This window comes from Dromaius novaehollandiae, chromosome 27 (genome assembly GCF_036370855.1).
Source record: "Dromaius novaehollandiae isolate bDroNov1 chromosome 27, bDroNov1.hap1, whole genome shotgun sequence".
Lineage (NCBI taxonomy): Eukaryota > Metazoa > Chordata > Aves > Casuariiformes > Dromaiidae > Dromaius > Dromaius novaehollandiae.
In genome coordinates, this window is record NC_088124.1 from 6,040,409 (window position 1) to 6,066,591 (window position 26,183).

The following is a 26,183-nucleotide window of genomic DNA, read 5'->3' on the forward strand; positions in this document are numbered from 1 at the left end:
CAGAGAGCTCAGAAAATAAGAAACAGTATCTCACTTTGTGCCTGATCATTTGCTATTAACTCAGAGCAAAACGTCGCAGGCTGGGAAGTTTCATGTCCTAAACAACGCCCAAGGAGCCCGCGGGTGCTCGGGGCTGGCCGAGGGCCGGGCAGCAGGTTTCCTACCAAAACGCCGGCCTGTCCGTGCGGGACGGCCAGCTCGGGGATGGCGAGTCCCCGTGTCTGTGCCCCGTCACCCCCAGCAGCTCCTTTCCTGCAACTCCTGCCTGCAACCTCCCACGGGAGAGGGAAGAGGCTGCTTCGGATCCAGGACATCTTCCCCACATCCACCCGCTCTTCCCTGCCGGCCTGGCCCGGCCACCTCGGCACCATCTGCCTCCACAGACACCATCCCAGCAACGCCCCGGGCTGAGAACCAGCAAATCAAAAGCGAATTTAAGCAGGCGATAATGAAAGCTCTTGGGGTTCATTTGGTTTCTTTGCGCCACCAGTCAGTTTTGGGAGGATAAGTCACTCCTGGAGCAGAAGAGAGGATGAAATGCCCCAGGAAGCCCGGTCTTTAAAGAAGTGACAAGAGTTTGGGGTGGTAAATAGCTCCGTTTGTAACCTCCTGTTCTCCAAACGGAGTTGCAGCCCCCATGGGCTTTGCCAGCAGGCAGCGGTCCTGGCCACCCCGGGATGGGGAGGTTTTCCGTCCCTGTCCTCCTTCCTCCTGGAATCCGTGATGCTCAAAACCCGTCCTGACCCCGTGTTGCAGAAGACAAGTCGCAGCTGTCGGGCGCTAGCTGCAGGAAGGGCAGCCGGGATGGTGCCTGGTCACCGCGGATCGGGGACCTCTCGTACCGAGACCCTCGGCTCACTCCGGATTCATCCCGGTATAAATCCGGGGGCAGATGTCGGCTCCTCCCGGCACAGCAGGCACCGCTCCCCGGATACGACTGCCACCGCTGCGCCAAGCCTGGCTGGGTTTCTCTCCTCTGAGCTGCCTTTAAAGCAGAAGAACGGTTGTTCCTGGCTTAACTCCTCTCCCCCTGGTCCTGAGGCACCAGAGCTGAACCCTCCTCCCGTCAGGGCGGGATGGAGCACGACCCTCCCGCGTCCAGCTTTGCAGAGGGGGAGGTGGCCGCGCGGGCAGGCGAGGAGCGACGCTGGAGCTCCACGTGCCCGGTGCTCCCTGCGGGCTGGGGTCCGTCCCAGGTCCTGCTCTGTCCCCGGGCCCTGCCGCTGACGGGGACACGGCCCCGCGGGCGAAGCCGCGGCGAGCAGGGCACCGCGGGGACCGTCAGCCCGGTATTTTCAGAGCGCTGTGAAAAGCCGTAATGGATGGCTGAGGCAGGAGACGCCGTCAGAGCGACTCGTCAAACCACGGGGGAAATTAAGCCGGCTTCCTTTCCGGAGGTGAGTTATTGCCTCCGCAAACACGGCAGCGCTAAAGCAATTTCCCATCACGTATGCTCGTTACGGCCGGAGGAATCCCCGAAACGCCGACGGGCCGGCCGCTGCCCCAGCCACTGCTCCGTGGAGGAAAGCACCGGCAGAGGCAGCGCGGGCAGCCCGTCGTGACGGTCCGCTCGCAGCCGAGCCGGGGAGGGAGGGCTGCTGGGGCTGAGCAAGGAGCTCGTGAGTGGAAGATAGAAGTATCGGAGGTAACAGTGCTCTTGGATGCAATTTAAGACCCTGCTCAGCCGTCTGTGAAATCATACGGCACAGTTAGCCCCGTATTCCCGGAGACGGGCGAGGAAATGGATGGGTCCTTCCGAGCCCCCCACGGAGAACTGCATTTTTCTTCCTGACACCAGCCTGCGCAGCGCGGCTGGAGCTCTGCGGTGCGCCGGTCACGGAGGGGCCCCGGACACGCGGGAGCTCCCAGGGCTGCCGGCGGGGCCCGCGGTGCTGCCTGCTCCGTCACGGCTGGGGGACACGCTGGAGCTGCCGCGGGACCCAGGCGTAACGCCGGCCGACCACCTCCATGCCCATGCCCGTGCCCGCCCCGCGCGTGCCGTACCTGCGCAGCAGCAGTTTGGGGTGGTTCTTGTTCTCCAGGTTCTTCTCGATGAGGTCGGAGAGCAGCTGCTTCAGCACGTCGGTGGCGTACTCCAGCTTGCCCTGCAGCCCCGTCATGATGAGGGAGGCCACGTTGCCGCGGTCGCGCATGGAGAAGCTGCGCTGCAGCTCCAGCGTGCGGATGAACGTCAGCAGGAACACTTTGTTGTTGATCAGCTGCGCGAAGAGCTTCAAGGCCTTCTCCACGCTCTGCTGCCCGTTGCCTTGGACCTGCAGCGGACGAGAGCGTGTCCCGTCAGCCAAGGCGGCCAGAGGACGGGGGACTGAGCCGTGGGCACCACGGAGTCCTCTGCCTCCTCATTTGGGCCAGCCACGAGACCGACCGACAGCAGGACAAGCCCCAGCACTCAAGCCCTTTTGTTCCAGACCAGAGCACTGGGAACTGCAACGTTCCCCGAGAATAAGGCAAGGGAGATGGGGGCATTGCCACCGCCCTGGGCCCCTGCAACAGCACTGCACTCCCCGGGGGGAACGGCCAGCGGATCCGGGGGATCCTCCGGGGCTGCGGAGCTGCTCTCGGCTTCAGCCCTGGGGATCCACACAAGCACCAGACCTCCCAGGGCCTCAGCAGCCCACAACACGCTCCTGAGCTGCGGCCAGTCCTGAGCAACCACCATGCGTTCTGGACCTTCTAAGCATTTCCAGCGCTACTTGCCTTAACCACTGCTCGGAATTGGACTCTGCATGCTGTACAGCTGCTGCTTGGAGGCTAACGGCCCTACAAATGACACAATTTTGCTTGTTCTGCATAAAAAGTGACACTCCTATAAGTAAATTAAATACTAATTTAGACTATTGCTTTATTATGAGACAAGTGTAAAAAATTAATTGAGGCTTTCAGCCAGTTCCAGATTCGAGTAATTCATTACGAGTGAAAATGATGAACTACATTAAGCAACTCTTCAACAAAGATCTTGGAGACTTATGTATTGGTTTTAGTAACGTTACATAATTAAGCAACTGTGTAATTGGCAACACATTTATCACTTCTGCAATTCTGTTTTTCATGAGTAAAACAAATAAAAAGCATTCATATTTGTTTGTTAGAGGAGCAGCTTATTTGGCAAATTAAACAGTGAACATAATGTGTGGGCCTGGAGAACTTGGGGCCTGGGAAGGCTGGTTCGAGGACAACCGGCACGAGTTTCACTAACACCACGACAACTGCTCAGGGCTGGTGGCCTGTTGGAAAAGAATCTGATTCAACGCATTAGCACTACCCAGCACTTGTGTTCACACATGACCACTTCTGACCCTCCAGTAAAGCCTTTCATCTTCAGAAAAAACTTGATGGAATTAATTTAAGGACTCTCTTAATTCACCACCTAAATGAAGCTGCAGCTGGGTGAAGCACAGGGATTCTCATGCACTTACTGGAGAGAGAAAAAGAGGGCAATTAAAACTCTTGCTTACAGCAAACCCAGCAGCAGGCCATGCCTAGGCAAAGCGCTTGCCCTCCTGTGGACATGCCATGAAATAGCAGCAGTAGGATGCTCCCAGGCACGCAGGTTTTCCCTACGTGGTAAGGTGATTAAGGAGGGATTTAAAAGGACACCGATAACTTATGCGGCATGCTTTGCTGCTGGTCTATAGTAATATAAAAACCAATAAAACAAAACTAAAACAGCAGCAGCGTGGCAGAAACCAAGAGGAAGCAAGCAGTGTGCTATGAAGATAAAACAGCAGGTTCTTTGTTCAAGTGAACTCTGGGTTGATTCTGCTACTGTTCCCCAGTGCCTCTAATAAGATTCAGCGTGGAAGGCACAAAGGTGCTTCCCGGCTGTGCACGTTTCAGGCGGGTTTCCCAGAGGGGCCAGCAGCGGTCCCAGGGCACCCCGGGAAAGAGCCGCGCGCGCTGCACGGGGGTGTTTGCCCTGCCCGTTCATTACCTCCAGCTCCCGTAGGACAGGGTGGTCCTCGATGCCCGGGAAAAGCACCCTCATCGCATACGTCCGATAGTCGAGGTATGGGATTCCTGAACGATCCAGGTCGCTGGTTAATTCATTGATGTCTGTCTGCAGCTCTGCAAAAGCTGTTCAGGAAGAAAAGAACAAGAAAGAGAAGTGTAGTCAAACACGAGCTCAGGGAACTGGGCTGCAGGGCAGGGCTCTGCGAACGGCCAGCTGCCTGTTCTCCTTGGAGGCACATCAGCAAAAGTAAATGGAGCAGCTCAGGAAACTGCTTCCGTAGAGATCTCGCATGCGGCTCAGACAGACCCTCACGCTTGGAGACCCTTTCACAGCAGCTGAGAGCAAGTGAGCAGGCGCTGCAAAGAACAGATGCTGAGAACAAAAGATGCTTATTAATTTGTATGCAGTTCACACCTGTGTATACACACCTAAAACACCTTTAAAGGCTCAGATAGAAAGGAGGATTTCATATCTTGGTGCCTCCCATATTTTCCTTTCTTTTTTTTCCCCCCCTCTATCTACAGTAGCCAAAAAAAATCAAACCTGATGCTTCTGTGCAGAAACCGCCTGCTGCAGGGGTCAGGAAGGAGTTTATTCTTCGTTTTATAACATAACATCAACAGGGATATTACAGCTGTATCGCTGTGTGCTTGTGTTCCTTCTCCAAACCACAACACGTTGGCTTCAGCAAGGACTCTGTCCCCAGCCAGGCTGTGCCATGCATAAGTCGTGGTCTCTCCTGAACAGGTCTCACTTCTTGCGTTACACTTTCAAGACTAACCTTTCAACATCAGCTGAACAAATTCGGTACAACCCCCCTACACACAGAGGTTACACTATGAAATTTGCAGCTTTCTATTTATTTTTGATTCGCTAAGCTCCCTTCCAGCTGGATAAGACACATTCCCTAGGATGTATGAAACAACAACAAAACCCTTCTCCGAAGGCTTCTTGTCCCAACTTGCCAGCTACAGAAATCACTGTTCACCTCCCGTCTTTGCGTCCCTGCCGAGGCGCCGAGCTCACTTGCCTTGTTGCTAGGGACAAGACTTCTGTGCCTTGACATCTGCAAGTGACAGTCCTAACTAGCTAAAATAACACACAAGGTGCCTCAGCAGCAAACGTGTGACAAGGTTCTTCCCTTCCCAGAGACCTGCTCGTTAGCTCTGTGGCTAGAGCTAGGGAGAGCTCGTTTTTTCATGAGCATACTGCCAAAAGAGAAGTGTTTTGACTTACAGTGAAGGTCTTTATCTGGAGAGCAACCACGCAGTTGGACTCGGTCTCTTTGCCGTACAAGGTCCAGTGCAGAGGACAGCGTACGTCCTGCGTGCCTGCCTACGCACCGCGCAGCCCCCCGCACGCGCCTGGAAACGCCTGCCTCGCCGTGCCGACCCGCACCGGCCCTGCCCTCCGCAGCCGGACCCGTCTCCGGAGCAGGTCTGCGAAGGGGGATGCGCACGGGCACTCCCCGGCCGCAAACGAGCCCAAAGCGTCCCCCGCTCTCGCCCAACCGCACCGCCTGCACCCCTGCGCCAGACCGCGGCCCTCCCGCGCCAGCGGCCGCGGCAAAGCGGCGCCTCACACGGCTCCGGCTCCGAGGGGGGAGGGCGGGGGGCTGCAGGGGGTCCTCCGGCCTGGGCCTTCCCGGGGTCGGATGCCGAGCTGCCGAGGCCCACGCGAGCTGCGCTGGCCGGGCGCCGGGGCTGACCTTCAGGGGGGCTTTTGCTGCCGGTTAAAGCTGGGGGAACGTCCTGGGGAAGCCCTGCCGGGCAGATGGGGCTTCTGCACAGAAGAACACGGGTCCTGCCCCAAAGATCCTGCGATGCAACCGGTACGAGACAAGGAAGGAGCACGGGGCCCCAGGGCGCAGAGAGCCCCTGGTCCTACAGCCGCACCACGGCCGGTCGGCGTGAGGAAACGGGGGGAAACCCTGCAGTGCGTGAGGAAGCAAAGTCCCCCCGGGGCAGCCTCAGTACAGCCGCCCCCGTCCCCCCAAACGCGCAGGAGCGGCGCGGCACTGACCCTCCTTGCACTCCAGGGCCACCCGTGACTCCAGGTTGTCCATCTGCATCTGGAGCCTCTTGAGGGTGAGGTCGTTCTCGCGGGACTTGCGCTTGTAGGCGATAAGCACGATGATGACGATGATGAGGAGCAGGCTGCCCCCGGCCGCGATGCTGACGATGGCCGGCAGGGTCAGCAGGCTGTCTGAGACGATGCTCACCGAACCGGGGGAGAAGATGATGCCGCCAACGCGCACCTGCCAAACGCAGAGGCAGGTGAGCAGCAGCTCCCGGCGAGGGTGCTGACCCGTCCCAAAGCCCCCCTCTCCGCAGACCAGGGCGAGGACCGCGCGGGCCGGGCGGACGCCTCGGCGAGACGCAGCAGACCTCAGCCGTGACTGCAGCAACACTGACCGTCTTCAAAAAGCACAGGGCGCAGCTTGCGTGAGCGCAGAGCGGCGTCGAGCCATGATGAATGTGTCAGCCCTTCGCTATCTGGGCTTTGTTCTTATTATCTGATGGCTCCATTTGACTTTCATTTTATAAGCTTTCAACTCCCTTTTGTAAGCCGTGGACATTAGCAACCCGGTGACAATTTCACTGACAGGAAACAGAATTTTCGCAGAGAAAAGAGGCGAAGGGAAGGGAAAGCTTTACAGGGAAGCTACAGAACAAACAGGCTGGAGGTTAACAGCAGCACAGGGTCTGCTTGGATGGGCCCTGGCCCCAGACACAAGCAGCTGTCGGCCAGGTTGCTCTTATGTGAATCACATTGTGATCATTCAAGCATGTTTTGGATGCTGAACTTAAAGAGAAATAAAGCACAATTACCACCTCATTTGGGCTCTACTCAAGCAGTTTAGCAACTGCCTGCTTGGCCTGTGACTAGACTAGAGGAGAGGAACAAAAATCAAAGCAAAGGAGGACACAGGGACCATCACCCTCGATGAGGCTGCCAGTCCAATCAAAGCAGGGTTCAGGTGTCCCTGCTGCTTCAGAAAAAGGCAAAACCTTCTTTCTATCTACTTAACAAATTGTGTCTGGCTACGAGGACTGCTAAAATCTTTCTCCTGTACAGGAGGGAGAATACAGCGAATTGCAAATTGTCTCATCCGTTAGTGGAGAAAGAAGGAGCAACGGCAAAGGAAAGATGGTATCTGGTGAAGTCACTGCCATAAATATCTGTTCTTTCTAGAAGGGTCTGATAGTAGGTGGTGAGTCTCCAAGGAGGTAAAAGGAATTTTCTCCAGGCTAATCAATACTTTAAGCTTCCAGTTAGACAACCATAGAGACCTGAAATACTGCTGATCCTTGGCTAAGAAACAGCACTCAGACATCCCAGGGAGCTGGAGAGATGGAGAAGGAGGGAGGGATGGAGGGAGGGAGGAAGCGGCGCAGACAGGAGCTGTGACCCCTCACCGTCACTTTGTGCTGCCCGGTGAGATTGGGAGGCTCGCACAGCAGCTGGGTCTCCGACACAGTGACGGCGCAGGGTGTCTCGCCGATCAGGACGGTGTAGTTCAGCTTTGCTCCTCCTGGAGCAGGTGGGCACAGATTTTTGCCCTAGTAAGAGAGGTAGAGAAAACTGTACAAAGATGCAGCGTATTTCTCTGGTTTTCATTGTCATCCACAGCTTGTGCAGAAGAAGGGCCTCTTTCTCGTGTCCCCCCACCCTCCAAGGAGCGGTATAAAATTTCTGTATCACACATTGCTTTCTGGATCTCCCAAAGCAGAAGATCTGGTTCTTCCTGGAGCTACGTTTTTTGCATGGCCATTGCAAGTAGAGCTTTAAAGGCTTTGCTGACAGTAACTGTAGATACAGTAGATAACTATAGAGTGCTGGACATGATTTTTATCTTACACAGCTACGCTGGTAAAAGCTGCAGGGTATACACAGTTATACGGATATAAAACAGTAAAGCCTATTTTGTTCTGCTGAACTCGAATCAGCTGCTGATACGATCCCTTGTGTGCTAAACCGCAGCGTGCCGGAGGGCTTTCGCAGCTCACGCTGGTGCAGAAAGGCGGCCTTACCTTGAGGATGATGGGCGATCCGGGCTTCTGCTCCAGTACCCCGGTAGGGCTCAGGAGCTCAAACGCTGGATTCGGGTAGTATATGAACTTGGTGTCGTTATAGACCAGCAGAGCCTGCACGTTGTTAAAGATGAAACCAAACTCGTCCGGGCGCTCGACAGCATCCAGGCCGGGGCGGTACTCGGGGGCGAGGGCGGGTGCCAGGCACGTCAGGGCGGTGGCATTCACCACCTTGCAGACCTGCGGGGAAGGCGGCAGTTCGGCAGGCAGCCGTGCGTCCAGGCTGGGGCATCAGCTGCCGGCTGGCTGCCCTGTGCAGTGCACCAGGCACAGACAAAGCCGGGGTCCCCACCCCGCCAGCTCGCTCGCACGTGGAGGACAGCTTTTAGAAATCACAGAGAAGGGGCAGGGAAAATCTTATTCCCATGTGCAGCTGATTTCTGGCTCAGACAATGATGTTCCAATTCCTTACACACTCCCTGAAGAGTCCAGTGGATTGGTGTTTATCTGGAAATAATTAATCTAAGCTTGAACCATTACAGCCATAGTTTGGGAACATCTGCTTCCTCTCCAGCCAGCACAAAAGCACTGGAGAAGATACGGAGGTAGAGCTTCAAAATGAAAAGTGTTTTAAGGAAGCTAAAGGATTGCATACCAGGTCACTCAGCCTTTTTTCCTTATTTTTCTTTCCAGTTGCATTCTCTTGGGCAGTGCTAGCTTTGAAACAGACCTATAATGAATATCTGGTCTCTGCTACAAATTGGTGATTAGAGGCAATTCTCTCATACCACTGAGAAAGAGGAACGCTCATCTAACAATCAAGGACGAGAGGTAACACGAAGGTCATCTCCTGCTGGGCTGAGGACATCCACAGCTCCTCCAGCCCCTGGAAGCAGGGAGCTTGCTGATTTATTAGACTCTCGCCTTCTAATGCAGCAAGAGACCAACCGCTTGGCCTCCCTCCATAAGTGGAAGATGTAATTTCACTCAATTTTGTGTCTTCAGAATTATTTTTGTAACACTGTAACTGCAACTGCTAACATCAAAATTAGATGTCTTTTTACAAAAAGCTCAGATGAAAAACAGTTTCAGAGAAGAGAGAAAGGGAATAGAAAAAAGACTGCTAAGTGATTTGCCCTTTCTAAGATAATATAGACTTAGTCAGTAAGTTCATTGCATAGAAATAGTATTTTTCAGTTTACCTGGTCAATATAAAGTCCAGGTAAAGTGGAGGTACAATTCTATTTGTAACGTACAAGAACATCAGTTAGTACCTGCCTAAGCAAGGATTCATTTCCGTTTCCTGCTCTTGGACTGAAAAAATACCATATTCCCACAGAGAGAGGAAGGAGCTGGCATTGCACTGGGTCTCAAAGTGTAAGATCAGCCCTAAAATGTGCTACCAATTCCTTGTTTGAGGAACATCAAGGTGATCACAGCAAAAGCGCCCAGAAGGCTGCTGCTTCCAAAGTGGTTCCCATCTCTCCTCCTTCCCTCCCCCAGTCTGGTGCACGACTGCCATCCCAGAGCTGCTGCAATACGTTTATTTATAGACTGGCAGCTAAAGAGGGACTAGTAAAACATAGCAGCCTCCTAACTGGCAGTGTCTAAATGCCCAGCTCTGGGCTTTTACAAGAGCAGCAGGACTGAAATGGGAACTGTAGAGCAGCTGGCAACGATGGGGACAGACACGTTCGGTCTTTCCATCCCGCTGCGGCCTGCCGAGCAGAGCGAGGAGCCGGGGAGGAGGGCGTCCTGGGGAGACAGAGAGCACTCAGCGGGCTCGGGGCTCTGGCACAGGGGAACTGCAAGAGCAGAACAAATTCGTCTGACTCAAGGTCCAGGTCAAAGAGAATTGGAGGTGATGGAGACAACCCAAAGTGGACTTTTCAACTTCGAGCTTTGAAGACCCCTTGACAGCTCTAACCTGTCCCCAAGGCAGTCCCTTCATTGCTGAAGAAGGAATTCCCACTGTGTCATGGTCACTCTGCCAACTCTGTCCCCACCCCTCCCCACCATCACATCCTGCGTCCCTCCGAGGACGGACGGCAGGTCTCAGAAAGCCACAAGCACCACACGATCCAGGTCCCTGCTGCATCCCTGCTCACAGCTCATGGCCGGTCCCTCCTCACCAGCGCCCCTTGGGCCACACCTGCCTGCCCCTGCGCAGCAGCAGGGTAAAAACCTGCCCCATCCACCCCCCTTGTTATAGCAAGCCATGAGACAAGTGCTCTGTCAGCACTTAGGTGTGCTTAGGCATCTATCTTCCCTGGGTAAATGAACTTGCTGCTAGGACACACAGGCATATCCCACCACCCTGGGTAACCAGAGCTCTTCATAGCAATCTAGCTAAACAAACCAAACCAAAAGAACAAAACTGCAGTGACAACTGTAAATGACAGAAGCTTAAATACTCAGAGGACCTTTATGAGCCTGAGATGCTCTTGTTTAAGTACTCTGACAATTCAAAAAATAGCAATTTTAATGAAAATTAGATATAGCAAGCGAGTAGAAGAGTAGTTCTCATCACCTGGTACTACAATGGCACAGCGTTTCTCCAAGCAGAGCAAGGATAGCTGAGAGATGTTCCCAAGAACATCCAAAGAACGCACATTTACGGTAACCTGAACCTTGGGAGAGGCTCTTGGGCACAGGACAGCACGTGTGACTCAGATCTGTCCCAAGCCTAGAGCAGGCACGCGGGCTTTGCTGCTGGAGGCTGGCAAGTCTCAGTGAGATAGGCCCGGAGCACCATTTGTCACAGCAAGTCTCACCACGCAGAGCATCTCTGGAGGCTATTTGGACACACGGGGGTGGGATACACCAGGAAAGGTGCTTGCTACACCCCCGTGGAGGGCACCCGCTGTGCTGCGGAGCGCGGGGGTTCATCCGGGTGCACCACCGGCCGCTGCGGTGCCAGAGCGGTGAGCGGGCACGCGTCACGGCCCGCGGAAGCCAGCTGCACCGCGGTGACAGCAGCCACTTACGTTGACAGACTCCTTTCCGTTGTACTTGACGCGAATCCTTGGCTCCTGGATCACGTCCAGGTTGGACCCGGTGACTGTCAGAGGCGTGTGTCCGCTGCAGAGAACCGGGAGACACCGGATTAATGCCTTTGGCAGGAGGAGCTGAGGCGACGTGCGGAGCCCGTGCCTGACAATTAGGATGCTTGTTGATCGCAGAAAGCTGCTTCCCGCAGCCGCCACAGCAGCCGGGCGACACGGCGGATTAATGCCCCTGCATCGAGCTGCGGGAGCGGTGTCCTGCAAGTCGGCTGGATTTTCTCCTCTCAGCTGCGCCCCCTCCCACATGACAACACTGCGGGGACCAAAGAAACCAACCCAGCGGAGACTGACTACAGAAGAACAATAGATTAGCCGTGGTGTTTAATGATTTACATGGTGACCTTTTTTAAGTAACAGAGCGCTGCATGACAAGTGGCATGTGCAGCAGGGGACCCGTCACTGCCCTGCTTTGAACTGCAGAGGCAGCGCGCTGTGGCTGTGCCAGCGGCAGGGAACGAGGAGCACCCTTCCCGTCGGGGCTGGATGCTGCCCCTGAGCCAGGCCCTTCAGACGTGGCTTCCTCTTTCATGTGGTAATCGCAGCAGCACACCCCAAATTCACAGAAGTCTCCAGCCCAGAGCCCAGCTGTTTCTTTCAGATCATCTCTACTAGCAACTCTGACAAGCCCATCAAACCCATCTTACCCAAAACATGAAGTGATTTTGAATTTGGGCTCAAAGCAAAAATGTCTTAGAGCCTGCAGAGAGATACGTACTTCTTTCATGTGCAATTTTAAAAAATAATTGGAACTGAAATGAATAGCTGCGTTACATCCCCTGTGAGCACAACCACTGAAGTAACACCAAGGGATGAATCTGGCCCGGAGTCTTAGCGCTGCCTCCATCACAGTGACGTGACAGTGCCTGCCATCCTGTCCTGAGCAGTGAATCTTGGATAAACAGCACATTTTGATTAGCATCAGCTTTTTCCTTTCTTGGTGGTTGCTGTTTTTGTTTTATTCCAGAACTACAAGAAGGAGCCTTTAATGAGCAATTGTGCACTTCTTCAGCAGATGGGAGTGATCTTGGGGCTTTATTCGTGCTCCCAAAATCTCGGTGCAGACTGCTATTGCCGTAATTGCCTTGGTAATTACAACTACTTTAATAACTCTGGACCTGATTTTCCATCTCTGCAAATGCAGCAGACGTCTAGCAATGACAAATCCAGAACCCTGGGTGGATTGTGCATTTCAAAATAGACCCTCTTTAGTGCTCACTGAGTGCATCCCGAGAGACGGGATCTCTCCTGCTGGAAGAGGAGCTGCTGTTAGAGCTTGGTATTACCTGGCAATGCTCCATTCAGGCTCGATGTGCTGCACTTTTGGATCATCGATGTACTCAAACAGCAAAGTCCTTTCGAGCCGAGCCCGATCGACGCTCACCGAGACGTGAACGGAGCCCAGGCCGTGCGCAGACGGGGCAGACACGCACACAATCTCACTCGTGGATCGCCTGTGCGAGAGACGCAGGGCAAACGTTAGCGGGCAGTCACGGCACGGGGGCAAACAGCAGACTGCAAAAAGCAGTCCCAGGCTGAGCTGCTGCTGCGGCGGGGGTAAGGTGCAGCTCACAAACGCGCCGAACGCTCGGTTAAGCCCACTACTCTGAAACTGCAAAGGGGACGAGCTCCAGAGACCTGGCAGGGGGGATTTCTTCATGTGAGAGAGGAGGAACAGAGCCTCATGTGAGCAGAGGCTCCTCCTGCCTATCCGGAGAAACTCAGACTTCCTGAAATTACTCTTTATGCCAAATTGCAGCCTCCTGCATCCCTCCGTGAACCCGCTGCTTTCTGCTGGGCGTGTGAAACCAGATGGCTGCTTGTTAAATGAGACACATAAGCTCACTCAAAAGCCAAACTCTTGCCCTCCCCAGTGCTGCGCACACAGGTCCTCGTGAGCGGCACAGGCGACCCGGGAAGGAGGCGGCCTCGCTCGGGGGGTGCTGCCCACCGTCTTCACTTCAGAGTTGCCATTTGTGCAACTTATAACTTCAACTTCTAAAATAACTTAACTTCCGCCTGCTGCGAGGACAGAGCCATCCGTAACTGCATGCCAGTCCATCACGACTGAGAGAACAGAAACAGTTTTCCAAAAACATTTGAAACGAATTGGGCTGACTGCTTTTACTGCAGCAGTTATAGTCTAACCCATCCCTACTTCCTGCCCTCCTTTTTCTCCTTCGCTCCACTTCTCCCTTCCTCCTCTTATTCTCGCTCTCTGCTCAGGTTTCATCTAACGGAAGAGGTGTCCCTGCATGAGGAATGCTTCTCCCCATCGTCCCTGCCCACTCGGAGTGCTGCCGTGCTGCTGGCGCGGCCGGGGCTCCCTCCCTGCCCGCCCGCCGGAGCATCGCCGCTGCTCCCGGCCCCGCGCGCTGCCAGGCATCGCGGGCTCTGCTTAGCTCTGGCGTGAGATGCAAAGCGACGCCGCGCTGCTGGCAGAGCTACTCCGAGCTCCCTGTGATCAGTTAATTAGCTTTCTGTGCTATTATTATGTCGTCATGGTGAATCTACCCACTCCTCCGATCAGAGAGGGAGAATAGGGGAAGCTGTAATTAGAGTGAATCTCATTAGGAACTGCTTCATCTAATCAGGCTCCCCCACACCCTCCGGTACAGTTGAAGTTCATTGCCTCAAAACAGTCCAAGCAAAACAAAGTGCACAGCGTGACCCCACAGGAACGGGTGTCATTTATACACTGCCACTTGTTTTGTCCACGTTTCTGCCTGCCTGGTGAAACTGCAACATACAGGGGACCCAAAAGCCTCCCCAGTTTCGCAGCTCAGTATCTCCAGGTTGCCTCAATGTAATCATATATTTACGAGATCATATTAGAGGACTAATTCTGCCCTGAGGCAGGCTAGCAAGCCACTTCCACTGATGGTAACAGAGTCACCTGTGTGCACCCAAGGGTGCAATCTGGCATCTCTGCTTCGGATACAGAAGAAACATTGACGGATCAGTTATGATGTTTGACGCCCGAGAGCTCACACGCACGTGAGGACCTCAGCATCTCCCGAAGCACTGTAGGCAAGTCCAAATCATCCTCCCGTTCCTGAGATGGGGAAAATGGGATACAGGGCAGGCGAGTAACACGCCCAGGACCTACGAAGCTGGGCTGGGACCCGAGAGCAGTACGATGCTTGGTGCCTAAGCTCTCAGCTGCAGTTCCCCCCGGTCTGTGCTACCCAGCGTGGGAAGCCCAGGCTCCACTGAGGAGCATTTCTACCTCAGCCCCAAACCTGTGCCACCACCTGCCCTGGGCTTCTCCAGCTCCCAGGGATTTTCAAGGACTCCTGAGTGCAGAGGACTCAGCAGAGGGAATCAACCACAGACAAGGAAGTATAAAAGAAGCAACAGAAGTAATCACCATATCAATTGTTCTTCAGTTCCTATTTTGTCAGCTCCGTAGGCAGACGCTAGAGACATAGCAGGAGAGCTGAGGAAGTCCATTAAATCCTTCCTCTTTATTAACAGCCTCTTCATAATCCATCCCTTCCTAGCTACACCATAAAATAGGAATCAAGTTTTAGCTATTTTAGCTATTCTGAGGCTGATGGTAGAAATAATTGCTGATATTCAGCTTTTTCAGCAGCCTCCGTATCACGTTCTGGGTTTATCTGGTCCCATGACAAGTGCTGGGAAGGTCAAGTCCCGGCCCAGTCCCGCGGTGCTCGGGGGAACGGCGGGTCAGCGCGAGAGCTGCCGGGCACAGCTCGCTTGACGTCAGACCTTGGCAAAGGCCAGCACAGCAGCTTCAGTTCTCTGCCACGCTTTCCCTCCCCGAAATGGTCTCTCTGCTGCCCACAGCTGAGGTTAATGAACGAGTGTGAAGGAACCCTGAGACTCAGCTAGAAAGGGCTGAAGACAGACACAGAAAAATCATTGCTAACGTTTAAACCTGCTCCCCTGTTTAAACATACCCAGCTCCCGTACCTGCGAGTCCCTCAGTCTTCCAAACGAGAAATTCACCTCCAAGGGTCTTTGCATCCCCAGAAACCACCTCTGCTCTTTCTGGGAGGCCTAATCCAGAATTTAAGAAGGCAGAAGCTCTTCACACATTGCACTGCTTTGGCGCCCAGTCTCTCCAACCCAGCTCTGCTCCGGCCCTCCTCTAAGCTGGAGTCTTTTAACACTCCTGAAACCCCCATTTATTCCGCGTAGGATGTACAGAGATCATTCCCGGCACGATCCACGGGCGGTTGGTGCTCGGGAACGCGCCTGCTGCACCCGCAGCATGCAGAAGTGCGTAATTCCCAGGGCGTCAGGTCCACCTACGGACTGCTACAGCACATGGACCTGTACGTGATACACAGAGATGTACACTGCAGATACCTTTTTTTTTAAAACGAAGCCCTTCCCCCCCTCAAATCACTAAACCCTGCAAATACCAACTCTACATTTACACTGCTGGGTAAAAAGCAAATTTGCCATAGAAATCCCAGGGAAGATTTACGGCGGTGTAAGTTTCTCAGCAGAAGATGTGAAGCTCTGCGCTCTGCTCCCATCGCTCAGAAGCCCACCCCTTGCTCATGCAGTTTCTAGTTTTTGAGATACCTGCAGCAGTGGCTGCAATAAAGGTAATGTAAGCTGTTGATGTGTGAAAAGAGGAACTTTTCACAGTCAAAACTCACTGGACTTTTCTCATAAATGTTACATTTTCTTCAGGTCACATCTGGTCTGGGGGGCAGGTACTGATGACTAGTATAAAGATTTTACAGTTGCAGTGACGCTTGCCTGAGATTTTTGGAACAGTCAAAATTATAGTGCATTAAAATGAAATAATGGACAGCATTAATATAGACGCAATCAATTCCTTGCCAAGCAAGGTTCAGTCACTGTAAGAGAGAAGACGACTTAAAGTAATAAATGACAAAATGGGAGCTTTCAGGGGTTCCTAACTGAATTTTTGCTGGGGCTGCATGTTCAGCCACGGCAAATACACGGTGGCTGCAGTTCTGTCAGACACCAGAGTAGTAGAAATGTGTGTTCACGTAGTGCCTGCACTTAGGACGAGCTGGCCTGAAGTTTCAACGTGCAGCGGAGGCGAAGGGATCGGAGCTAGCCCGACACCTGAATCAGACCCGCCGCCGGGCGCGCTCGGCTCCCCTTACCCGTAGAACTCGCAGGTCTGGTTCCCCAGGGACACGGACACGCTGCTGCCAGCTCCCAGGTGATGGCCAGTGATGGTCACCATGGTGCCCCCCGACTCCGGGCCGCGACTGGGATTCAGAAAACTTATTGCTGGGTTCTGGAGAAAGAAAAGAAGAAACTCAGCGCTCCTGTCTGCTGGGAGTGAAGGTCTCCATGAGCAGCTACGCACAAGTCACAGACAGCAACAGCAGGGGAAATACCACCCCACCGAGGACATGCACTACCAGGGATTCCCTTTTTAAATAGGAAAAGCAAAATGGAGATGCACCCAGGAGACCTGACAAATTGCTAAATTTCCAAACCACATTTCCAAACAATACTTTGGGGGCAGAGTCTATGTCCCATTGCTGATGGAAAGACATCTCTAGATCCCTTTTGACGTTTTATCAGTGATATTATTGCAGCAATGCCACTTCTTTATCCTGCCTTGCATCCGTGATAGCTATTTATCCCCCTTAATAAAATTTGCAAAACGCAGGTACCTTTTTATTTGTTTTCAATCAGCGGATATAACCAAATTGTGTTACTAATGCTTTCACATTACCCTCTTTATGATTCTCATCTGCAAGCTGGCAGCTTCCCAGCCCCACTCCCTTGGTACCACCTGCTTGGCAGCCCAGTGACTTTGTGCTGTTTTCTCTACTGCTTTCAAAATGCAACATGTTTTTCTGGGTGTCACAGCATTTGCCAGAGTGGTTCAGACCACAAGCCTGTTTGACCCTGACTCCTCATTCCTATGCTGGCCTGGAAAGATCAGGGAAAAACACACAATCCACCCTGTTGTGGATAATTACAGAATAATGTTGCAAGAGGGAAAAATTCCTCCTTCAGCTACTCGAGGTCAGCTCACAGCCCTTATCCTCGCTGTTACACCAGCAATACCCAGACAACATGAATGTTAATGGCAATGTTTACATTATACAGGCTGGGGAGCATTTGATACAACAAAAAGAAGTGGCTCTGAACCTCCAAAGGATGCTCGGTGCACGACTGCTCCCCCAGCGCTCTGCCAGCCTACAGCCCCCTCCAACAAGCCGCAGCACTGCGAGTTGTCCAGGGGGCAAGAGCCCACCGCCAGCCACCCTCCTCCTCGACACCCTGCCACCGCCAGCCACCCTCCTCCTCGACACCCTGCCACTGGCAACAGGCGCCCAGCAACCGAAGGAGCATTTATGCAGCACATTCACGTACACAAACCATGCACAGGGCTGCACGCGCACTGAAAAGTGGGGTCCTCCTTTCATTCAACGTAAATTATTAGCACCTTCTGGCTACGAGCACCTGATGTTTCTGGTGTGGGCAACTGAGCTGAGTATTACCTTGTCCAAGCATTACAATCCTTGGAAATTCAAGGCATTGCCAAAAATAGAAACTCAGACTGAAACCCCCAGCAGTCTTTGTTGTAAACACGGGAATGGGAGAAGAGCTGAGGCCCAGACTGGAGATCTGCAAAAACCCCAAGGCTGGAAGGAGGCCTGCGCTGGATGAGGATACAATAGCTAAATAAGACTTCTCCATCTTCAGCCTATGATTCTGTGATAATTATGACAGATTTACAGATCTGAGGTAGCTCCAAGGTTCCACCTCTCCAGATAAAATGGGTGTAATTAAGGCGACAGCATAGATCCTGCGTGGTGTCAGGCATCAGATGAGCTCACTAAGGCATGAACCCTCTCAGGGTCAGCACAGAGCTCGGCTTTAAGGTACCAATCAATTTTACTACCGACTTTAATGGCATAAGCCAGCTGTAATGGAATTTGTGGTGGCGCCAAAGAAAAATAGAGGCCAAATAAAAAAAGGAAATGATGTACTAGAAGCTTTAGATGCCTGAGAAAAAGAAACGATAATAAGGGTAAGTGCTGAAAACGAGGAGCAACACTGCAGAGAATGATAATGTTCAGCATATGTTTAGCGGGTTGCTGCAAGGTACTACTCCAAGATTAATCTCCGCAATTACCTTCCACTGGGTCCTGATTATTACTTAACACAAACCATGAGAGTATTCTCCTTTGTGTAGCATGGGAATCTTTAAGTAATTGCAAATCTGGTGACTGTGGTATTAAAAAAAAATAGGATTTTCAGACTGACAGCGCAGTTGGCCCAGAACATGGTCTACATGACTCCGGGAACTAGGCAACGGGCTTGCAAAGGCTCCAGACCAGCCAGCCCAGGTCCCCCTCGTTTTTCACCCCATCCTAAAGGCAACACCTGCGGTCTGGCCCTGGCTTAGCAGCAGCTCTCCACACACCATTAGCAGATCACCTCTGTTTTAAAACAGTGACCATCTCAAGGATTTGTTTATTCACCTGGTGTCTACTCTTACTCGCAGCGCACTCAAGCATACACTTAACTTTAACCAGACGTCTGACCAAGTGCCGTGCCAAGTCACAGCTAGGCCATTCCGCTTGCCTACGAGAAGGGGGTTATTAGTTTCTTAAGATACAACAAAATACCATGGTATGGAAAGTGAAAACTTCACAACCCAAAAGTTAAAGGTTAAAAACTGGCATCTCTGAACTCTGACCAACACTTGCAGAGGGCTTTCCTCGAACAGGAGCTGTGACAGAGAGCAGAAGTCTGTCCCCACCGCCTCCCACACCAGGAGCCAGCCGTTACCTTGAAGCTCGGACTCTGCCAACAGCCTTAGGGCACCCTGTTACCTTGCACCACTGCTGTGTTGTTGGAAAAATGAAATCCCGGGGGAGGGCGGTGCCTGCAGTGCTGATAGGACAGCAGGGGTAGCCTGATTTATCTCTCAATTAGTTTACAAATTGCGAACAATTGGTAAGTGCTGGCATTTCACTGCATACACAGATTCCGCTAAGCACAAAATCAATGTGCCTGGATGAAGTGCCCTGTTTAGGCAAAACCGGAGATACGAAAAACTCCAGCTGTGGCTTTTAAGTTTATGAATCAAAAGGCTGCTAATTAAATAACAGAAGGAAGTGACAATCACTCAAGTGATGGAAATCCACCAACCCAAAGAGCAACTCTTCATTAAGCAGATAGATAAAGCCTACAATGAATTGGCATCCTCAGGGGGAAAGAAAATAAATAAAAAAAATCAGGGAATATGTGGATGCAGAATTACCCTTCCATTCCAAAGTGCATCATGGAGAAAAAATTAAATATAGACACAGAAACTAATTCAGATACGTTTAGGATTCACAGGCACTTGATTAAAAATAAGCCTCTATTAGAGCCTCAGTACCTGAGCTGCAGAAAGATGGTGTCTGGCACTTGCTCTGCTTTTGTGTGCGTTTCTGTGCTCTTGCACAGAGACACGTAAGTGCCTGCATGCATATACGTGTATGTACAGAAGGCACCTTCACAACCAGCAAGAAGCAGCACAGTAGATCTATGTCAGTTAACTGGGTCCCAAAGGAACAATGCTCCTTCATCACTCTTCCCTTCCCAAGAGGGAGGAAAATTTTGAGCACTGGCTCCAATTCTTGGACAAGATTATGCATAAATACAATATAGCACAGCATAATGCTCCTGCTCAGAGAGCACAATACACTTTGCAAGCAGGGCTCACCCCCCCAGGCAGGTCATCGCTACTCCAGAGGTGCAAAGCTGAGCCAACGGCTGTGGGAGCTCAGGCCCCGAGCCCTGTGCACGGGCCGCAGACCCTCAGCCCTCGTGAAAGCGGGGCTAGCCACAAACGGCCTGTGCAGCACCGCGGGGAAGGCACGGAAACGGACGGCAAATTCGGGAGTTTCACCCGGTGTCGAGCCCCGTGCCCTCGACACGAGCGCCTGCAGAGCGGGTCTTGCCGGCGTGCCCGTCGCGGTACTCACCACGAACACGTAGTGCTGCGCCGACTTGGCCGTGAACTCGGGCTCGCAGTCACCGATGCAGAGGAGCACGGGCCCGGAGGTGACCCCCGGCAGCGCCGGCCCCATCTCGCACACGATCCTGAAAACAGAAATGCCGCGGTGAGCCTTCGGCCGGGGCCAGCGCTGCCCCGCCGGCCTCCGCGCGCAGGGTGGGGTTTTCTTTCTTCTTCTTCTTCTTCAACTTTGATATCTGCCTCTTTCCTCTTTGGGAGAAGTTAATCACCGAGTCTATTTTTACCCCGTGTAGTAATTTAAAGAAAAAAAATCAAAATTAGACATAATTATTACAAGCTGTAAACTCCAGAGCAAAGCAGAGCACTAATGGCAATATATTAGCCAGTAGCAAAGCGAGTGTGAAGTCCTCAGAGTAACAGATGAGTTCATTAAGGGAACAGCTCACACTGCAGTCTCCCAGTTAATCAAAAATGGAGAAACCTGCTGCGGGTGCTGGAGGCAGACGTGGCGAGCCGCCTCGGCGGCGGAGAGCGGGCTGCTGGCACGAGGAGCTGCAGGGACCAAAAGGCACGGCTACGGCACCGCTCCCGCAGCCCCCGGCAAGGCCGTGGCACGTCCCGAGGCAGAGAAAGTGCATGCAATAAAAATGTCCAGAGCTGGAGCAAAAGCTGCTGGGGTTAACCTCAGCGCATCCGCTGGCGGGGAACAGACAGAGGGAGAAGACGGGGAAAGTGGTGATCTGCTGCGGGTGGATAACCCGGAGACCCCAGGGCGCTGGGAATGCGCAACGCTCTGTAGCTGAACCTGGAAGCAGGGCGTTTGCTCCCACGGCCACGCTGGAGAGGAGACCCAAGCGCGTTCTGCCAGGCGCCGGGAAGCTCCGGACACGGCGACCTGCCCCGGGGCAGCGGCAGACGCTGCGGACGAGGTGAAAGCGTGGTTACGAACGGGGCCGGGCTCCCACGCGCAGGCAAGCAGAAGCACGGATGAGGAAACGCTTGTCGGTGCTTGGCCCAGAGAGCGAGACCCGGGGAGAGAGCTGCAACTCCCCTCCTCCAGCGAGGCTGAAGGCACGACCGCTTCGTGCTGGGGAAGTGCTTGCTCTTCCACTGATCACGTGCAGGTAAACAAAAGGCTCCATTTTCTGAGGCCAGCGTTTCAGCAGCCCTCAGCAGCATTAAATTCACTACAAATAAAATTACTACAGAGTAAAAAAAGAGCCTGAAGACGGAACGCACAGGCGATGCCAGGAGGCTTAAAGAAATACATCCACGCTAGTGAAGAGCTCCAATGTGAGCGTCCTCACTGCTGCAGGCTGCCTGTAGAGATGCGGCCTTTGGAGGACAGGGACCGGAGCACCTCTGCTCCGTGCTAAGGGCCACGCTGCCACGGGCTCTTCCCTTGGCCTTTCTACCGGCCCTTGGCGTGCACCTCTCCGGCCGGCTGCTCCTCCAGCCCCTCTCCTCCAGGGAAGCAGCAGCAGCGCAAGGAGACCTGGTTCCAGCCCTGGCGCACCGGGGCACCAGCCACGCCGCAGCCACCAGCGCCAAGCCCACGTCTTGCGCAGCACCAGGTACCAGGGAGCGAGGGGCAGTGGCACATGGCCCACCTGATCCCCCTGCCTAATAAAAGCCAAATTCCCAGCAGGTACCTTGTTACAAAGCGATGCATTCGGCAGAGCTGTAGGGTGCTGATTGCTGGGCTAAGTGGCCCTTTCACCAACATTAACCTAATTGCTGGCTGATAGATTGCATGGCTGGAGCATATGGTGAGTCATTACAGTCCTGGAGCTCAGTCTGCCCACAGAACCCTTACCAGGGCCCTTTCATCTGCGTTCATCTCAAAAAGGCAGCTCTCACGCTAACGCTTGCTGTTATCTGCCCAGGGTAAATGTTTTAATGATGTTAACAAACTTTGAAAGCTCAAGAACAGTAATTAGAGTCATGATTATAAAATCAGGGCTTCATATCATCAAAGGAGGATAATTTTATAATCTTCTGTCCTTTATTTGAAAAATAAAGGAAAACAAAACACTGCTCAGCAGAATAGCCCAAACCACCGTCACTCACACTGCTCTTAGTGCACTGCTTGGAGCCACTACTGCGATAACACCGACAGTGCTCTGCACGCCCATAGCACCCTCCACCCCGCAACCACAAAGTGCTCCCTGACTTCTGCTTCTGGGGAACGATGCTGGAGCAGGCGAGACTGCGCGGCCAAAGCAGCGACCGGCCTGCTCCAGACCTCCCCCCGCAACACTCGCATCAGCCCCTTGCCTAAACCCGGGTGAAATCCCCCCAAAAGCAGCGGCAGCAGCGTGTGTCACTCCGGGAGCTTTATTTGCCTGTCCTCTGTTACATGCCTGCTTTCTAATTTTCGGCTGACATTTTTGTTAGTGAAATAAATGAATTGACTCCAGCGGAGGCCTATTTGGATTAAACTGCTGTCAGCACCTCGCGCGCTTAACAAATGGCTGCTGGCCGGCAGCGGCGCGGGCTGAATGCCAAGCGGCCGGGGAGGAGCGGAGGGGCGAGCCGGGCCGGCGGCAAGGTGCTCGCTGCAGAAGTTGCCTAGCGAAGCAGGAACGGCAGCGTAGGAGGAGACGAACCCTCAGCGGAGGTTCGGGGGGCTCTTTAGGCCCCCAGGCAACACCCGCGCACCTCTTCTGCTGGGGAAGCGGGATGCCCCCAGGCTCCACCGCCCAGCAGCTCGTAGAGCTGGAAAGGGTGGGAAAGCAGGGGCCAGAGCCTGGGCGACCCGTCGGCCTCCTGCACGCGTGGGGTCACCGCTGGCGGCTGGGAAGGGGCGCTGGGCGAGCACTCACTGTTCGGCGACGACGTACTGCTCCGGCAGCGGCGCGCAGGGCACCCCGGCCACCTGCACGTTGTGGGCGATCTCCGAGAAGTCCAGGCCCAGGTTCACGCCGCGGATGGTCACTCGCGTCCCGCCTTCCGGGGGGCCCGACACCGTCAGGATCTAGAGGGGCACGAAAGACGGGTCAAGCCGCGGGAGGAAGATTCAGCCGGTTTCCCCCAAAATGCCACTGCTTCATCACCCCAGTGTCTGGCCTGGAAACGAGCTCTCGTTTCGCAAGCTGCCTCCCCTCCTCGGCCCCGCACACCCCGAGGCTCCTGCGCCCAGGTCGACACCAGGCTCACGCTTCTCCCCATCTCTCCAGACACCCTGGAGAAGCCCAGACCCGCGTGTGCTGTGCCGTGGTGGAGGTCAGCGAGCCGGGCAGGGCTGGAGCATCCCCCCGAAAGCCTCCTGCAAGGACAGCGCTGACCCCGTCCTTCATCAGCTACATCGGAGGCAGCAACCTTCCCCCAGCTGCCCGCTGCTTCGGAGCGCTCTGCTAGCTTCTGCCTGCACGTCCTCTGAATGGCAATACCACGTTTTATCAGTAAGCCGGCACCTCAAACGCCTCAGAGGTGCTGAAGTTTTGGGTGGGTGCTCTAGAGCCGCCCGCTTGCACCCTGCCTCTGCCACAACCATCTCTGCCCTCACGGACCTTCACTAAGGCTCCTCGCCGCCGCTCCCACCCCCAGCCGCGGTGGGTCACGGCCTGCCGTTTCCCGACCCCGCCGCGAGCAGCCCGGCCCCGCCGCCCGGAACGGAGCTGACTGCGTATTTTCAAAACGTCCTGACCTGGAAAATCCCCAATACGGAGCTGCGCTCGACCTAGATTTTAGTGGCCGCTAATTGAACAGTTTTGAAGTAACTGTGCCATAAAGCAGCCCCAGGGTTAGAGCAGATGCATTCAATTAATTACAGCTGGGGAGATTCAGTCAAAATCCCAGAAAGGAGAAGTCTTAAAGCTCCAGCGGCACCGAACGCAGGCGACCCTCGAGCAGCATCCCACGGCGCGGCACTGTCGGCAGCATCTGCACCTTGGCTTGCTTCTCACACGCAGCCCCGAGGCCCCGTTTCTGTGCAGATGCTCAACCGCTGCTCAGCAAGCCCAACCCGCGGCTGCTGCTGACATCCTGGTCCATCTCCAGCGCCCCTAAACCTGCTCGTTTTGGGAAGCTGCCCACGCCGCAGAGCTTGCCATAGCGACGGTCCACGTTTCAGTTCTGAGACAGGAAGGATTAGGAAGAAACCCCCCCTCCCCCCAAATGAGAGATTTATTTGCTTCCCATCTGCCCTAAAACCTGCTCCTCATGTTATTTGCATTACTCAGGTACCGTGACCAGCAGTAACGCATTTAGCACAGAGGTTTTCAGCCTTGGAGGCCTGCAGAGGATCAAAAGGATCTACAACAGGGAGCTAGAAAAAACAAGGCTGTTATCAGGAGTTTAACACTTACTGTGTAAGGGCCTGTACCTCTGCTGGAGACTTTTAGGATGTCTGCAAAACTGAAACAGTCTGAAAATCACTGACTAAGATCTAAAGTGGGGCCTGGCAGGCGCAGCCTTTGGTTTTGCTGATCCCCTAAGTTCTTCTAGCAGAACCCCTCTCCTCTCCATCTCGGTTTCTCCTTGCACGAGACAAATAAGCAACCCACCTTCCTTTATAAAGCATGTTCCATGCTGTTCAGTGAAAGGATTTATGCAACTGCAAAGCACTGGATTATCAACAGAGAGGATGCAAACACACAGACGAAATGGATGGTGATATGAGCTCGCTTACCCTCGCACTCTGCCCTTACATCACCAATGGGACACAGATGCACCGGGACACAGATGCACCTCAGCTTGTTTATCTTAAGGGTTTTGCATCAATGAGGCAGTAAGGTGCCCATAATCCTCCACAGAGGCCACAGCTGAGCTTTAAGGTAATTGGTACGATAAGCAGCTGCAGCTCTGAAGGAAGGTGCCTGTATCCCTGCAGAGCAACACCCCCCTCTCCGAAGGCTTCTCTCCGGACAGGAGCTTTACGTCCCCCCATCCTGCTCCCTCCTCTCCTGCTCTGAACAGGGAGCACCAACAGCGCCCAGGCAGGAGAGGGTCCCTGAGCCCCGGTGCAGCTCCAGCACGCTCCCCCCCCCCCCCGCAAAGGACACTCCTGTAATCCAAGACCAACGTTTTCACCTTATGGCTTGCCAGTTCTGGGGTTCAGCATTTCTGAAATAAAGCAACGTTCAACCAGAAGAAGCATCTGCACAAGCCAGGGAGAAACAGGACCGCTTGCAAGACACAGGCAGACCTTTCCCTCTGTCATGCTGGAGACAAGCTGGGAGCCCAAGACAGCTTTGCAGCATAACCACTTGGCATCCATCAGGGTGCAAAGAATGCGTCCTGGTTGCAAAATAAGTGGCATAACTGCCACCCCCTCCCCCAAATGTCATCCACCTTCATCCTCTTCTCCTCATCTTTTTTTATTTTCCTCCAAGCTCTGTGGGCCCCAGCTGATGAGCCCAGCAGGGAAGCGGCACAGAAGCATTGTCATCCCGGCATGATCCCTCCTTGTCCCTGCCTTAGCTGATGGCACATTCAGAACCTAATTGTTATCTCAGCAGAGCAACTCCATTATTCAGCCTGACACCACCCCCCTTCAGCTGTTTGTTGCACTGATGTTATATTAATGAGGCCTGCAAATAAATGAATAGGAGATCAGAGTGCCGCTTGTTCGCAAGAAAACTGATTTTTATTTATTTATTGCTGAGACCACAGACCATGTGGAGGTTTTATGCTGTTAAAGGGACACTGGCAGTGACAGTTTGGCCCCATAGTCAGACCGTGCAAGGAAGAGGACAGTGTATATACTATTGTTTATTTACTTTAATGACTATTAAAACATGATCTCTTCTTGCTAACTATGCATCCCCAGAGGTACTGGAATGTAGGAGCGAGGCTGGTGACCTATGGCTGGAGAACAAGAGGGAAACTCACCATAGAAAGCAGCAAAAGGAGTGGAAAACACCCTTCTTTTAGTATGAATGATCCAGGGTGTTTGTAACACAGGCACTTGCATGAGACCCAATGCTACTTCACCTGAATGATGACTCCTGCCAGAAGCACATTGTTCCCACTGTTCCCTGTTTTCAGTGCAGAACTCCAGGCCCTGCAGGACTGGGCATTGCCAAATGAGACCTCAAATACTCAAAAAACTCAAAAATACTCAAAAAAAGCCAACAAAAAAGAACCCAACAGCAGTAGAGGCTCTAAAGGTATTATGGTCTCCAAGACAGCCCCATAAACTTTTCTGGAGGAGAAGGGGGAAT

At 53.5% G+C, this 26,183-nt stretch overlaps 1 protein-coding gene across 4 annotated transcripts in view; it reads right to left on the reverse strand.

Annotated features, from left to right (window-relative positions):
- PLXNA2 (plexin A2) overlaps nt 1-26,183 on the reverse strand; it is a 177,932-nt gene that overhangs the window by 21,905 nt on the left and 129,844 nt on the right. For all 4 annotated transcript variants that reach the window (XM_064498218.1, XM_026111835.2, XM_064498217.1 and 1 more), the window contains exons 13-22: nt 22,842-22,993; nt 20,024-20,141; nt 16,184-16,320; nt 12,356-12,523; nt 10,995-11,088; nt 8,008-8,247; nt 7,393-7,536; nt 5,996-6,230; nt 3,953-4,095; nt 2,005-2,273 (exon numbers count right to left, since the gene is read on the reverse strand). In XM_064498218.1, coding sequence (XP_064354288.1) covers nt 2,005-2,273; nt 3,953-4,095; nt 5,996-6,230; nt 7,393-7,536; nt 8,008-8,247; nt 10,995-11,088; nt 12,356-12,523; nt 16,184-16,320; nt 20,024-20,141; nt 22,842-22,993 — 1,700 coding nt within the window. The remainder of the gene's footprint in view (nt 1-2,004; nt 2,274-3,952; nt 4,096-5,995; nt 6,231-7,392; nt 7,537-8,007; nt 8,248-10,994; nt 11,089-12,355; nt 12,524-16,183; nt 16,321-20,023; nt 20,142-22,841; nt 22,994-26,183) is intronic.